Genomic DNA, 17,070 nt, shown 5'->3' with positions numbered 1-17,070 from the left:
CTCCCTCTCTCCCTTTTGACCTTGTATCTCTCATTATGTCCAATTTAAAGATTTCTCTGGAAAGGTAGCATCAACGCCAATGTGATGTGGAACTTTTTTTTTTTTTTTCTGAGAATGTATTACTAAAAATGTGTGTTAAATTAAATTTAAAATCTTTGATTTTAAATAACTTAAGTAGTTGAGACTGTTATAATACTGATATTACATTCATATAAGATTCTTCAACATTTCTTTGGACCACTGCAACTAAATTTTCCGGGATTATGACCTCTAACTGTAAAGGCACAGTGCAGCAATACACTTTTTTGTCCTGCTCGTACACTCAAAACTTTATTCCACCTGTCCAAAACTTTATTCCACCTGTCCAGGGACACTTCAACTGCAGAGTGCATCTCCTGCAGGCTCACAGTAACTGACTAATTAGTGACAACAAATTTTGTTGTTGAGAACATGTGAGAAGGTTGCAAAACTGTTGAAAGCTAGGTCATCTCACAATACATGTGCAACTGGATTGTCTAATGGTGTCTTTGCAGCTAAAAGTTATTTGGACTGGAACTTCAGGAGTGTTTTTCTCTTTAAGTTGGGTTGTATCAAGAACAGGAAGGTATAATGGTGCATGGCTTCCATCAATGGAAGGTACCACCTGTCACCCACCATGAGAGATCTTTTTCACCTATGTAAATGTGCATATATATACACATATATATACACATATATATACATATATATATATATGTATTTAGCAAAAGTTTATAACAAATTTAGTCGTCTTCTGTCCTGTCCACTCTGCACCATGTAGGGTCAGCATGCACCATAGAGCTGTATTTTTTTTCTTGCCCTGATAAGCTACATTTCTAGGAATCAATACCAACTGGCTCCTAGGACATGACACACAGAGGACTCCATGTTACAAAAAGTATTCTTACCTGTCCCTGACGACAGCCCACTATGTTAAATGTGCCAGCTGCAGAAACGGCAAGTTAATGAAAAGGGTCATTTTCTCTTCTGAGAACTTGGTAATCTAGGAGTGTGTATTGACAAGTGGCATTGACTGTGTCCTCCATATTTACCTATCTGACATCCCAGTCTGCTCAGCTTTCATATAAAGTCTGAGCTGCGTGGGCTGCTTTGCTGAACACAGAGGAGTTCTGGAGGTGGGGAAGGTGTAAGAAAGTAGGGTGAAGACCGGTGCCATGCAGTGTGGTGGAGGCTACACTGCTCTGCTGTTAGTGTGACTGGGAAGTCCTGTATTCTAGATGATTTCATGGAGTCCCAGCTACAGAAACAGACCTAGCTGCAGCTTCACTTTCGTTTGCGGTGTAGCTACCTGGAGTTTGGCCAGATAGAGAAATAGAAATGTTCTATGTGAAGCAGTGGTTGGAAGATGAAGCAGAAAGTGAGGGGCATCACCCTGCCCTCTGGAGAGTTTCTGACCTTGACTTAGAAGTATAGATGCACATTTGGGGTATAATATAAAGCAAATGTATGCAGTTTGTAAGTTATTCTGTGATGGAGAAAACGGGTGCTCCCATTGCTGGGAGGGAGGTAAAGAGGATAACAAAGATGCTATGTGTTTGTATTTTCATGCATCAGGATGTTTTAAGGCCGTAAAAGTATCTGTTCAAAGATAGCTTTTGCAGTGAATTGAGTTCCATTTTTGTCCTCCCTGTGACACCTTTACTTCTTCAGTAAAAACTCTGAAAAGGGTGCCAGCCCTGTCACTTTAGCAACCAATTGTTGTGACTGCTCCTGAAACTGAAGTTGTTGTAGTGAGGAGAGACCTTGGATTTAAGGGTCGCACAGATCAGAAACTGAAGTCTAAAGGGAAGAGCAAAACCTCTTGCTGGCACAGAAAGAACAAAGGTTATTAGTCATTCTGTAGCAGGGAAAGAAAGGACCAGAAAAAGGTATAAGTAAGGAAGAAATAGGTCTACTAGGAGAAAATAGGAGTGGGAAGAAAGGAATGCAAGAGAGAGTAATCTCAAATGTAGTGCAGATGAAAAGAGATGAGGAGATGAACTCAGCTGAATAGAACTGAGAATTTTGTGGTTTTGTGTCAGAAGTTTAGGTTTGTAGCATTTACATCCTATTATTAACTATCTTGATCATAAAGAGGTTGCATGCGCAATTATGTTAGGGCTTTTTTTGTGGTGGTGTGGTTTTGGTTTGTTTTTGGGTTTTTTTTCCTATGAAAGTTCCTGTTTCATATCAGTGAAATAGACTGCACTATTGGGTCTCTGTCTTTAACCAGGTAAAGATTACACATACTACACCAGCCTAAGCAAGCAAAGCTTCAGTGGTACCACCTGAGTCTCTGGGAGACTAGCTGTTGGGCTAAAGGTGGTCTTCTGGATGTAGTCCTCTTATAACCCCAGTTTTGATATCCGCTGCAAACTAATGATCTCTTCACGTTGCCCATTTCCTTTTCTGTGTGCATTGTGTGTCTCCGCATGGTGCGGCTTCCTTCCAGTAAGAGTCTTCTAGTGACCACCATCAGGACTGGTAAATAAATAAAACAGACAACTAATGGAACATTGTAGTCTAAGCAGCAGGTAAAACTTTGCAGATGAATGGAGCTGAGCTGAATATATAGGATCAGATGCTATGGAAGATGTCTGTAGTGCCTCAGGAGAACAAGCTAAGACTAGGATAGAAATGAAATGCACTCAAAACAGAAGTGAGGAAAATTCGTTTGTTTGTAATGTCTACCATAGTCCCTGTGGTAGAATTGGAGACTTGGGCTGCCAAAAACAATTAAGTCTTTCACAGGTTGGGTGCAGTTTTGGTACTTCAAAAAATAGTTGCTGTCTTTCTTCACTTTCACCTTTGTGCAAATTTTGATAGGAAAGCAAATGCCATCTCTGTAAGTGATGCTAGAAAAGTTGGTGTATACAGAGTAAACTGAAAATGCTGAACACTGCATCACTTTTCAAGAAGCTTGCCACTCTTCTGACATAGAGTTTTGCTTGTGAATAACAAGTCAATTTTGTCTGCGGTATTTCTTGAACATATAGCTAGGATAACCTGAAAGTTTAAGACGACCTACTTGAGAAATTCTGTGGAACTCATGAAAAACTCAGCTATTTTTCCATAAAAGACAAGATACATCTACCATTTCTGATAATATCTATGCTTTGAAATTACATTTGTTCAAATATTTCTATTTTATTTTCTGCTTTTGTATTCCACACTTTATGCAATTTGGAAATAGACGTGTGACAGCCTACTGTAAAGATATTGTTGAATTTAGAGGAATGAGGCTTTTTGTTGCCGTGAATGGAATAACATGCCATAAATGCTTAAAACAGTTTGTCCATATACACCTGACTTAGAGAGTTCAGTGGTGTTCTGAATCATTGGTCTGTTGAGTCAGTTTGAGTTTCAAGAAAATATGTAGGAAACTGAGAAACAAATGGACTGATGTCCTGATAGAAAAAAAGAATAAGCTTTAGTAAAACTTAAGTTCTGCAAAATCCATTTAATGAACAGAGCAAAATCAGATTTTTACGTTATTTGATTTTTTTTTTTTTTAATCATCAATAAACAAAAATGGGCTGAGTTTTTTGCACAGCTTACACTTAATGATTGTAGGTGCTGTTTGTCTTATGGTGATTCCTAAATCCACGGATATCTTGTTACAGTGGACACTGCAGGAAGTTTCTGGAGAAAACAGAAATCTGAACCAAGTAGCAGTAGTATGGTGTAGAGGCACAGGTTTACCTTACCCCAAGGTCTCACAAGTAAATTCTCAATTGCTTTTGCCACTAGCTTGCTGGATGCACCTTCAGAGTGTCTTGTAGAGTCTCTTTTCTGTGTTAATAAAACACACATTTCTTTAACATGTTTTATAACTTTGGTTCAGTTTGAAATTTTAAAAACTGATGGAGAGCTGCCATACTCACTCCCAGTTGAGTGCAAAGAGTTGTAGGTTAAAACAAGTTGTTTGGCGTTTTTTTTAGATTTAAACAGGTGATTGTTATTGTATTCTAAAAGTGCTAACTAGTACTTAGTCCCTGGATAATGTTGTGTGGTTGCCAAATATTTATAACTCAAGATCAAACCATCTAGTGAGCTATTCGATGATGATCTTGTTATTTCTAGTATTAGTTTTGGCAGAGACTTTTTTTTTTTTTTTTTTTTTTTTTAACATGACTCCATTGTGCATTGGTAAAATCACCCATGGACTGTAACATTGACTTAGTACCTTTCACTGGATGTTGCCCATTAATTTTGGTTACTGAAGTATAGCTTTTTCCTCTCCCATCCACACTCCACCACCTAATCATATAAACTATACCCTTATCTGCCACATTAGTCTTTCTTTATGGTAATAGGTGTTTTTTTTTTTCCCTATGTCTTTAAGTATCCCTGATTTAAACTCTGGATTCTGGACCTTCAAAGTATAGTCAGGTTTGGATTTGCATACAAAAATATGTAGACAAGGCTTATTTTTCAAAGTTGGTAACACTACGTAGACTATTTTTATAATGCCCAGTTTGAGGATACATGCTGTTGTTAGACCACGTGGCAAATGTTACTGAAATGTAATCACAGAGATTACTATTTTCTTGGAGTTTACATGAGTTGGCTAGAAAGTTTTCCCCAGGATGTGCCATTTGGTAGGTCTTGCTTATTTTTATTTTTTTCTTAGCTCCTAGCATTATAAGCTTAACTGAAGAAGGGAGGAGAAAAATCTACATAATGTATCTTTTCCTTACTGAGAAACAAGGAGTAACTGGATGAAGAGTAGAGGCAACCAGTTTTCCTGTCCGTTGAAACAGTATGAGCTGGGTGCTTGGCAGGCTGATATTGCAGTGTTTCAAATCAGAATGGGCGTGGTTTAGGCTTTAGAATATGAAATAAGAAAAACTATACTGGGTCAGTGCAAGGGTTTATCCAGCCCTTCAGCTGTTTGTCTCCAGTGGTGGCCACAAGCAGCTGCTTACAGAAAAGCTTCTACATGAAAGCATGTGATATTTTCCTCAGTGCTCTCCCAGTCCATCACTTTGCAGGTCAAGGGAGCTCCTGAACCACCTGTTACCTGTTTATTTGTTAACCCCCAAAGGATCTCTGTTGCTCACTTGTCCAATCAAATTTTACAATGTTTGTAGTTTTATACCTCCATCTTCTACTACATGAGCCAACAGTGTGCCTTGGCGGCCAAGAGGGCCAACTGTGTCCTGGGGGGCATCAAGCACTGTATTGCTAGCCGGTTGAGGGAGGTGATTGTCCCGCTCTGTTCTGCACTTGTGTGGCCTCATCTTTGAGTACCGTGTGCAGTTTTGGGCGCCACAGTGTAAAAAGGATATGAAGCTACTAGAGAGTGTCCAGAGGAGAGCCACAAAGATGGTGAAGGGTTTAGAGGGGAAGCTGTACAAGGAGCAGCTGAAGTCACTTGGTCTGTTCAGCCTGGAGAAGAGGAGACTGAGGGGAGACCTCATCGCGGTCTACAGCTTCCTCACAAGTGGAAGAGGAGGGGCAGGCACTGGCGTCTTCTCCCTGGCGACCAATGCTAGGGAGCAGAAGGAGGGAGGAGGACCTGAGGGAACGGCAGGAAGACACGCCAGGGGAGGTTTAGGTTGGATATTAGGAAAAAGTTCTTCACCCAGAGGGTGGTGGAGCTCTGGAACAGGCTCCCCAGGGAGGTATTCACAGCGCCAAGCCTGACAACATTCAAGAAGCATTTGGACAATGCCCTCAGACATATGGTGTGAATTTTGGGGTTGTCCTATGCAGAGACAGGAGTTGGACTCCATGATCCTTGTGGGTCCCTTCCGACTCAGGACATTCTATGATTCTACTTCAGCCATTCATTGCATCTTTTAACATGCCTAGTTTGAAAGTGCTTTTGCTTCAAAGCTGTCTTTGTTGGTTTACACTTACAGATCAGAGGGAGTCCCTGATCTTTGACCAACATACAGGATTCAACTCTCTTCTTCTGGGTCTTTACAAGATACAATAGCATGTAGCATGTGTTGAGAAATGAGGCATCTTCCTAGGGAACGCTGGCTTATCTAAAAGCAGTGTTTACAAACAAATCCTTTTTTGATAGGAGGCACGCATTATGAGCTGAGACAGCACTGGGGCAGCATTAAAGAACGCTTGTAAAAATTTTAACAAAACAATTTTATCAACAATAGTGTACCAACAGGCTCATTATGAGCCAATAAAGAGGGTTTATTCGGTAGATTGAATTTATGTTATGGTATAAACTGACTATTAATGTTTCTCAAGTGCCATAGGTTCACCTTCATCTCTTTTTCACTTCTTGTTTTCTGAGGCAAAATTAGAATTTATTCCTCTTTTGTCTGAAAAGCTCTGTAAGATAGTATCAGGATGTCTCTTTAGACTTGTATAACATAATTCTTATGCTTTTATGAATATATCAAAGTTTGGGTTGTTATTTCCCCTCTTTGAACAGTTTCATGTGACAGCTGCTTATGGTCATGATTATAAGTTGTCTTTTTGGTTCTATTCTAGCAGTAATCTGGGCACCATAGCAACGTGTTTTGCTTATGATATATGTCAGTAGGAAAGAGAGGTCTAGGCACCGTTTCCTTAAATGGTGAGAAACTGTATTTTTAAAAGGGGAAAAAAAGGAGAGATTTTTTCAATACTCTTTCCTGAAGACCCCTGTAATGCTTCTAGAAATAGTAAGTAAAAACTTATTTCAGATTCTTTGTGCTATAGCTTCTTTGTGCATATGCATCATACCAAAAACTAGAATGTAATAGTTACTTTCCTTGTACAGTATAAGCATTGTTAGTATCTTTTGCAGGTACTTGGAAAAGTACAACTATTATACGGTGGTGAAAATATTCTGCTACGTATTTCATTACTTTCATCAATTGAAATGAAAACATCAGTGCTATAAATGCTTGACTAAGTTCTAGTATCCCAATGATTTGCTGCAGAGTTCATAACAGTCACACAGCTTTCATGAACTCAAACTCCTATCATTGGGAAAGTTTCTGAATTAACTAAAGGAATGTTTCAAAGAGGAGGAGATTAATTTGCTTCTCTCCCATCTTGTGCTGGAATGTTACTGTGTCATAGTCTGCCAAGTATTATCAAAAATGCGAAGGCTAGTTTGGATTGCTTTGGTATTGTAAAAGAGAAAGCAAATTTTGTTGTCTGATCAAAATTATTCTGCTTTGACAAAGCAGTACAAAGTTGCTGAGCATTACTCGTGAGCCTTAGTTAGATGCAAGAAGTATTTGGAATATCATGATAATGCATATTAAAGCATGTTGGTTTTGTCTTATTTAATTAAATATGATGTACTTAGTGTTTAATTTTCAGTATCTCAGTTGAGGTGAGTGGGTAAGACTGGAGAGCATGAGTGATGAACCTAAATTCACAGTAAAAAGGTATCTACTTTAATAACTTTCCAGGGCCAATTACTGGCAAAACCCATGCTGTGGCTTCCCCCGAGAGCAGGTTCACAAAGGGTAAAAGTGCCTTTTGGTCCTTGCTCAAGCAAATAATTACCTAGGAAAAAGTCTTTGCAGTGCATCTGAGAGCCTGCTGTAGTGACTGAAGCTTTTTTTCATGAGCAATACCGCTAAATCCTATTCTGTGTATGTCTCCTCAGGCTTTTACTGAAGTTCTCTGTTTCCCTGTAATTCTCTATGCCCCACTTTCCCATACGGTCTCTAAACATCCTTCTGGGCTCCTAAGTGTTACCTGGGCTGAAGGCACAGCGCAGTGGGGCTGGGCTGGGCTGAAGGTGTGGCATGGCTGTCTGCCAGCTGCCCATCTGGCTGACTTTGAGCTTGAAGCTCATGCTGAAGCCCCTTGCCGGCTTAGGTCCTTCACATCTGTCCAGACAGTGATTTTCATGAAACTTACAAAAACTTTAATTTTCTAACTTGGTTGCTTGGCCTAGTTAGTTTTGCCCACTGTAATAAAAAATTACTGCTGAGGAATAGATGGAGAGGCAGTGTGATCACTTCCAGTGTGTGCATATGAATATGCACACTTACTGGGCTGCGTATGAGTGCAGGACAAAAGCAAGGCATATAGTTGTCCTGTTCTGGCAATGCTAAAGCCAAACTGATGGTTCTATCCAAAATACTTGCCAAAATGTTAAAATAATTCATTGAATAATTGGCATAACGTCATGGGGGAACAACTCAAAGGATGGCAGCTGTGGGTTGTTTTCAGTATTGCTAGGTGTATTCACAGTGATACAGGGATCATACATTGTTGATATCGGGGAATAAAACTTCAGCCTTATTTATCACAAAGATTGGTACATGTTTTTGTTGATTTCCATGGTGACAGCAATTATGTGAGTTATATGATTTTTTTTTTTTCCTATTCATTTGACCAACAAATGATCAAAATCTGCCCCATGCAGTTGTTGCTGGGATGACTTGAAAATGACCCTTTGGTTGTGTTTGTCGTATATGCTTCTAATGCCACAATCGTGAATCTCGTTCCTCAGGACAGCAATCTGTAAAATTATTGTAAACTCTTAGCTGTGTGAGGTTTAATTAATGCCAGATGCTTTCGATAAACATCAGTTGTAATTTGGAATGTGCTGAGTTAATGATTCCTGCACTCTGCCTAATGCACGTGCCGTTAAATCTATGTGCAAGGTGGCTGGCACCGACATTAATCACATCCCACGAATGTCCCTGCGTGCACAGAGGGAAAGGAAACTGCAAACCAACAGAAACATTTGACAGGCAACGCACTTAAACGTCTCCACTTAGAGACCTAAAGGACAAAGTGCGTAACGTTAGCGTTTCACATGGTAGGGAAGAAAAACATAACGAAAAGATAATGAATGCCTTTGATACTTTCAAAAGTTAATAAAATAACTTCCCAAAGTAAAACTTTATATGAAATGTGTTGCAGAATTGTCTGTTAGTTATCACTACAGGATTTTCATAATACTGTTAATTTGTATTGTATTTGTTTAACCAGAGAGTTTTTCCCTCAATGAATACTGATAGTCACGAAAAAAACACGGAAGAAGTTGCAGAAAGAAAAAAAACCTGCAAAATTCTGTTCGTGTGCCCATGCAGAACCTGGCAGCATTGAAAATTATGTGCACCAGGAAAGTGATAAATGTAGTTGCTCTAAAAAGGGATAAAGGAAGAAATAACCCAAGGTTATAAATTGTGTGCTTTCTTTGTTTACCAAACATGATAAGTTTGCATTCATTTTCATGTTAGTTTTCTGTTGTGTGTCAGCACAACTCTGCCAGCTGAATCATGAGCATACCAACTAGAGGCGATATTATGGCGGTATATTTTAATGAAAGTAGAAGTGCGGGAATAATCTATCTAATCCATTTTGTCCTAATCTGCGTTGTTTTGGAAGAGTTAATTCTTGCTATGCTATGAGAAAAGTGGTGTGCTACTCCCATGAGACAAATACTTGAAATAAATATGTTTATATCCTTGTTTAAGGTTTAGGATAGTAATTTTCTAAGTTGCAGTTTTTTCTAAAAAACCTGAACACTGGTTTACTTGGCTTATAAGGAATTTAGTTAGAGACTTTACATGTCTTATCTCATTTTTCAGCTAGTAAACTTGGGAAAAGCACAACTTAAATTAGGTAAAACCTCATTATTCTTGATGATCAAGTATTTTACAGCTGATGGGTTAACAATTGCTGTGTAAAAGAACAGCAACCAGTTTCACATCTTCAGTGGGGTTATTTAATAACTCTACAGTTAAGTAAGTGAGAGCTGTAGTTGAAATAATTTCACTGCCATATCTGTGATGTCCATTTAGAAAAAAAATGCTGAAATATTGTGAATCGAAGGTGTGCAAGTTGGATCTTTGAACTCAAATGTGTAGTCCTGCTTTGCAGTAATCTCGCACGTAATTGTACTGATTGCTGTTTAATGCTATATCTTAAAGCATCTTCCAAAGATGCTTTTGAAAAATAAAGTTAAAAGCTCAGGTATGTTTGCAAAATCCTTATCCTGAAATTCTGTGGTGGTCTTATGTCCCTGTAGACGTTTAGTTTTCATTTTGCAATACATACATAAGTGGCAATGGTAGTGTTTAGGATACAGCATGGTCCAGCCAAATAAATGGGAGCCAGAAGATACAATTTTTAAGGCTCTTGTCTTGTCTCTGGCATTCATCAGCTCAGTAGACTAGGAGATTCACTTTTTTGTGTTTTCTGTTTCTGATTAGATAGCCTGTGCTCTCAAAGCTTGGAGTCTTCTTTTCATTGGCAAGATCGTACAGCACTCAGCCAAACAGAAGATTTTCTTTTCACTTGTAGAGCTCAGGGATGGAAAGTTTAAGAACATACTTGGAATTATAAGGATTTAAAACTTCTTTTAAAATAATAGTAATAACCCTCTTTGGCTAGAAATCTAGTACACCTTTGCATTACTGTGAGTAAGGCTAGCTGGCACGACTATAGTGGGGCTTGTAATTCTATTAAGATCTGAAATCTTCCTAAATATTGTTCATCTTCACAGAGCTATTATGAAGTGATTACACTTTTAGAAGTTGGTTTTGGTTTTTTTTTTTCATGAAATATATTCAGACTTGGCAGTAACTAATGATTAAAGTATTGCAAACTGCTTGGAGATAGGCTTGTCTTAGCATTTCTTGATTCACACCTGGATACTGTGTGCTGGTAGAAATCCAGACAGAAGGGATGTCATCTTTCATTCCAGATACCATACTTACCATATGCATAGGACTTTGCCTTTGTGTTTTACAAAAAAATTATAATGTAATAACTGAAAAACTATTTCGGCTTGTATAAGAGTCCTATGTGAAAACTATGAAACATTCACTGAAATTCTGTGTTGTTTTGGTCTTTGTCGTTTACAGTGATTTGATAGAACTAAAACCCTCAATGAAACCTCTATTTGTGCATACTTAGGTGCATTCTCCCTTGTTTTTCTCGTGAACAATGGGCTAGTGCCCTTGTGGATGATCGCACCCATCGGCTGCTGTGACTCCAGAGTAATGCCTCTAAATTTGTTGTGGCTTTTTAGGACCTTAGTTCATAGTACTTTATCTGTTGACTGTTGAACTATGCTGTAGCTGCTTTCCTAGCCTGTGCTTGAGAGACAGCTGGGCTTTTTGCTGGGCTTCACAAAGTGTTTTTAAGTGTGATGTGATTCAGTTGTACCACAGCTCATCACTAGAGCTATCCTGTGTATGTTATGTTTTCTTCCCAAACTGAGACTCAAACCAATAGGGACTCAATTTCTGTGGAAATAGCTGTCATATAGTCAAATCCATAGCTTATGGTAGCCTGCAAATTAGATAGAATAGATGTTGGAGAGCAGGTTTTGTGCTACTTGTTATCCCTTTGCTCTCACTGCCTAACTGCTGCTGTTGATTAAGTTTAATCCCAAAGCACATCAGAATTAAAAGACTTTGCATTTTTATAAGTCTTCTGAAGAAAAGCTTTTCTCCCTCGGTTCTGTGGTAAACATAAGTTGTTATTCGCAGTGGGGTAAATGCCTGAAGCAAGGGAAACAATTGCATGTAAGTTGTAAATCCGACTGCAGTGCTGATGCTGACAATCATAGGCTGTTTTGTATGTATGCTGAGAGAAAACCCAAATAAACCAGATTTGTCTTCATAAAGTCATACAATAACCTGTACAGACTATAGAAGAGAGAGGTTGAGTTGTTTGAGTATAGAGAGATTTGAAGGCAAAAAGTTAAATTGTGACATTTTTTTGATCTAAGTAAGAATAAAGGTGAAACAGCTGTTAGGGAAAAAAAAAAAGTCTTGAGTATGTTATCAACTAGACAAAATAGATTCCTTAGTGATGAAAGCCACAGCTGGACTGGCTAACAGACTTCTGATTCCTCCAATACAGCTGGAAAGGTAAGTTGTGCTGTTTGATTTAGTATGACCATTTAAGGTAATTTTCAAACATTTTCTCTTTGGAATTTGCAATTAAACAAGGCACCACAAGTGGTCACCGTGCTGTCACTGATAAGGAATTGGGTGAGAGAATGGTCGCAAAAAAGAACTTTGACCTGTTCACAGTCAAAGCTATGGAAATTGTTTTAACACTCTTCTATTCAGAGAAGGAACGCTGTAAAAAGCCAGTCAGATGTTTCAAAATGTATTAACCTATACTGACTCCATAAATATAAGTAGTCTGGTAGTAACTGACTCTACTTTTTGTCTAGTAGCTGTCTTTCAGTGGGGAAGAATAAGCCCATTTTTCACTTAGTATTTTATCTTATATTTGACTTATTTTATTTGTAATGTTTTTACATGCGTGTGATCAGCTGATGCCTGTTATTTTCCTATTTCAGCACCTTTCAGTGACTTGTTACAAGTGTAGTAATAAAATAATAAGTATATAAGCAATGACACTCTTGTACTAGAGGTGGTTTGAGATATAAACTACATGTGCGCTTATTCCCATGTGAAGGAATAGCTTTATTGATCATGGTCTAATGCTTTTCACTAAGGCTGTTGAAATACTTCAGTTAGTAATCTCAGTAATTTAAGCAATTGCAAATGATGGAGAAAATGTCCTTCCACATAGGTTTTTTTCTCTCTCTCTCCCCCCAACACACACACATGTATGTGAGAGGGAGGGGTTGCAATGAATGTTGCTGTCAATGTTGCTATGAGTTATCTGACTTAAAAATCGCCAACAGCACTTCTTGCCTTTTCGCTAATTAGGGTGAACCCAGGGAATGAGAATTTTTCACGCTTTTATCCCTGTCGCCTTGCAAGTGTACTCTTAATGCTATTTATTTTAATAAAAGGGAGTAATAACACACAGAATGGTCAGAAAAGATGTTCATTTATGCTCTATCTTAAAAAGTTACCTAGAAGTACTTTGTCTGACCCTAAAAATCTAAAAATATTTTTAAAAACAAATTATTTGGTCCCTTCTTGGTCTTTAGAGAGGCACAGGCATCTGTTTTGTTTGCCCTGAAAAGAAGGAGGGTGAGGAAGAATCTATTTGCAGTTTTTTTACTACCTAATATAGAGAAGGTAGAGCCATCTCCTCTCAGATACAGGCAGTGAAAGGGCAGAAAGCAGGAGGATGGGACAACTTAACCTTCTGTGATTCTATGAAATATCTCAAGAGAAAAATGGGGGCATTAAAGAAGCACCTTTATACTGTGTTTTGACTTTCTCAAAATCCTTACATTTCAACATAGACTTGTGAAAATGCTTTTGGAAGCTTTTTGGTAGTTGAGGAGAAGGTGATAGGGTGCAACATATGCTATTAGCGGTATGAAGACTGGGTCACGTATGGAAAAAGTCACTAATTATTAAATTTCACTAGGAAGCCTCTGAAAGAAGATAACTTCAGTGTTTTAAAATGGCAGGATGGTCTCAAGAAAGTTTCATAACTTGAAAAATTGCTTTAAAATGTTACTTTATAATAGTAACTGTCTCTAGAATTAATCATGTGATGGCACTTGAAGGCTGCTATGGGAATATATGTCCACGTAACTTATTTTTTTGTTATGAATTAATGTTAAAGCATGCCACTTGGTTTGTAAAGATCTTTTATTTGTGTCTGAAATGCTGTGTCGTACACAGATAGAAACAGTAAATCTATGGCCAAAAGCAGATAGTGTTGTAAATATGTAGCAAATGTTGCCAAATATTTACAATAGTAAATATTAACAATAATTAAATATTAAATATTAACAATAGTTAATTATGTAGTGTAAAAAAGTGTCAGTTTATGCCTTTTTTGGTGTAGAGTAAGATTAATATGTATTTTTGTGTGAAGATTTGCTACACTTTTACAGAAACAGTTACACTGAAGTTTTGCACTTAGCTTGCTTTGTATAGTATGCTATACTTTATAGATCTAAAATTCACATTACAGTGTAACAATTTTTTTCCATCATTTTGTCACATTATTTTAAAGTATCAACTTACCGTTTTAAGAAGTCTTTTTACATTGGAAAGAACATTTTATAGTGGTTTTTGATATCTAGTACCTTTAATATTACTAAAATTATTTCATTAACAAAGGTATGTCTTTTGGAACAGCAACTTTACTCTGGCAACAAGAATTCTAGAAATAAAGTAGTGCAAGTTAGGGAAACGTAACTGAAATGAAGTTGAATGACTATTAAGGATAAGACTTAGCCTCTTCCAGTAGGATGCTGTTTTGTGACAAACCGTAAGTTGTCTCCGTTACTGCATGGAAAATATTTATGTCCGTGATTTTAAACTTTTTGCAGACTTTTGCTGCATCACTGGAAATAAGATAAAATACACTGTGTTCTTATTACATTTAATAATTTTGAAAATAATTCATATTATGAAGGTTGTTTCACATCAACACAATTAAAAGTACACTTTATGGAGAGTAAAGAGAGGATAGTACTTGTCAACATGGATGTCTAACTTCGACTTCTGGCGAAGATGATAATGTGGAGTCGGAACTTGGATGTATTAAAAATGGATCTCACTGCATGTACGCAGTCAAATGAGCAGCTCACAGAAAGAAATGGATTTGATTATTCCAGCCTTCCTAGCTTTCCCAATTAATTGGTCAGCTTAGTGAAGGTTTTGATTTCTTCTGTTTTTTTTTTTTTTTTCCCAGTTACTTCAAAATATGTATTTGTGAATCCACAGAGAAAGTATGCAAATGTTAAATTTGATCAGATCCACAGTTTAATACTGGTTTTGGTCCAATCATAGTGTTACTTGAATATTCAGTCTCTGTGAACATCTGGATTTGTAACTAGAAAATTCATGCTGCTTCTGAGCAGTAAAATAGTATTGTCTGAATAAGAAAGTAGATATATAACAATGTCTGTTTTCTAAACACGTAAACATGCTGTGGGCAGTGGGCTAGTAAATTCAAACCTTGAGAAGATGAAGCTTTTCTGTCAGAAATGAGACTACCTTTGCTATGAATTCAGTTTTAACTCAGTAGTTATATCAGCAAGGTTGGGCACAAGTTGTCTCGTACCAGTGAAGTGATCAATGTGAATTCTGTTCTCCTCCCCCTGCCCCCAGTATCTGAAGAAGTGAAATACTGGAGGTGGGGTCATTTAGGTGTTGTCTTCTGCCTGCCGTTCACATGCTTCTGGCCAAAATTCACTTAATGTAATGATGTGCATCTTGCCTTGAATAACATTTGATTTTTAAAATATACAGAAGAGCTACTTATAAAGGAAAACACAAATCAGACAATAGCTGAAAATAATAACATTTCTATGTCTTTATTTCAGTAAAAGCTGAGATTCATTCAACTTGAGATTCCATTAACTTGAAATTCAATTTACACAAATTCTGTTTTACTGTAATACATACCTCTCAGTAACACTAAAACATACTTTTGTAGGTCTTGAGGAATTTGAGTCAAAGATAAGTATTTTGTATGGATATAGCTGAAAAATAAAACTGAATTGGTAGATAGGAAAACATAAATCAGTGCAGTAAAAGACTTTGTGTTCTCTGTTCATGGAACCTTCCTCTGCTGTGTCCCTCTTCCTGCCTTATCCTGCGTATTTACAGCTGTTTCATCGTATATTTTCTTCTGGAAAATAATATAGTATATGTAAGAGCTTGATGAGAATCAACCTTTCTACTTAGCGATGAGTTTCAAATGAAGTATCAAAATGCTTTTTTTTTGTGAAGCATAATTGTGTCAAAGCAGCCAGATTTCTTTGCTCAAGCCTGTCCCAGAGATTCCACACTACACTTCGAAAAATGATTGAGGTACAGAGGGACAAGGATGGGAAAAGCAGAAATCAGTACAATACCCAAGAAATATTTAGGCTTTGCTAACGTGTTTGCATCAGGCAAGGGGGAAGTTGTCTCAGTGTTGTGATCTGCGGTGGAGTTTGCATGTTCCCGAACATTTCTTAAAAAGAAATGGTTTCTTTGCTGTTGGAATGGTGCTGGTGTTTGCCAGAGTCGTTGCTGCTGCTCAGTGCCTTATACCTGCATCTGTTCTGGAAGAAGATTGTGTTGCATCACACTTCAGTGAGATCCTTCTTGTGGGCCCAGCTCTTCCACGTAGTCAGACTTTCTGAGTCCACTGTCTGTTTAAGAGAAAGATAAGTTGATAAAAGGAATTAACAGTAAGGAAATCAACCTCCCAGTGAGAATAGTGCCATAATAAGTCTATTTCTGAACAGCTGTCCATGCATGAGTTTTGAACTTATCTGAATATTTGTAGCTGCAAAGCCCAGTGAGGAAAAACATGACTCACCTGTGATGTGGTGTTTTTGTTTTACAGGAAAAGGCTCAGTGCTCTCAGAAGGCTCTTGCTTCCCAAGCAGATAAATCCACGCAGACAGAACTCGTAGGCCATGATGTAAGTAGCTGTATCGAACAGTATTTTTTTATCATCTTTGTGGGTGTTCAGACTTCTGTCAGCCTGTTTGCCTCTGCTGCTGTTGTGTCCATGCATTGATTTAGTGGGATTTACTGGAACACCATTCATCCTTTGCTCTTAAATGATTCTAAAATAGCTTCTGAAACATGAGAAGATAATTACAACTATGTGCCAGCATACCAGTGCCCTATTAATTTTATGGTTTACAAAGAGCTGAGAATTAGCATAAGTGAATGTGGAGGGATATGTATTACTGGATTGTAATTTTTTTTCAGCATTCATTTACACACTTATTGACAATTTAATGAGGTTATTATGTTTATAATCACCATATGCTGTCCAAACAATATTTGAATTTTGGAAGATAATGGAATAAATACAATTTTGCCAAGTGATGTTAAAATTCTGTTTCCTAAAGAGCACCTGTCAGAATTTCTGCTAGACGGTGAATTGATAGTATGTATTCTCATGCAAGAACATAGTCAAGAAAGATTCCTTAACTGTAGCAATATTTTTTTCCCAGTTCTTTTTTTTTCAATTAAAGTATTCTGTCTGTGGGACATTGGTTGAATGTGTGTAAGAGATTCACTTGTTCATATGAGCCTTCCTGAATAATCTTTGATTAAGAATGCTATAGTGTGGAATATTTAGCACAATTCTATTCTGTGATTTGGGCAAAATCTAACAATATTTCTTACCAAAGACTGTTTTGCAAAATAAGGCTGTGGTTCTGCACTGGTGAATATCAACATACAGCTTCAAATTTATGAAAAGAACACTGGA

The 17,070-nt window shown here is 37.6% G+C and overlaps 1 protein-coding gene across 2 annotated transcripts in view; it reads left to right on the top strand.

Moving 5' to 3' along the window:
* The window catches only part of CCSER1 (coiled-coil serine rich protein 1), a gene marked incomplete at both ends in the record, with an annotated part of 644,165 nt that overhangs the window by 360,701 nt on the left and 266,394 nt on the right, over positions 1-17,070 (top strand). For both annotated transcript variants that reach the window (XM_082314793.1, XM_082314794.1), the window contains one exon: positions 16,189-16,266. In XM_082314793.1, coding sequence (XP_082170919.1) covers positions 16,189-16,266 — 78 coding nt within the window. The remainder of the gene's footprint in view (positions 1-16,188; positions 16,267-17,070) is intronic.

This window comes from Platalea leucorodia, assembly GCF_965183815.1.
Source record: "Platalea leucorodia genome assembly, chromosome: 6".
Taxonomy (NCBI): domain Eukaryota; kingdom Metazoa; phylum Chordata; class Aves; order Pelecaniformes; family Threskiornithidae; genus Platalea; species Platalea leucorodia.
The sequence above is the reverse complement of the archived record's forward strand: the minus strand, read 5'-3'. Positions and strand labels throughout refer to the sequence as shown.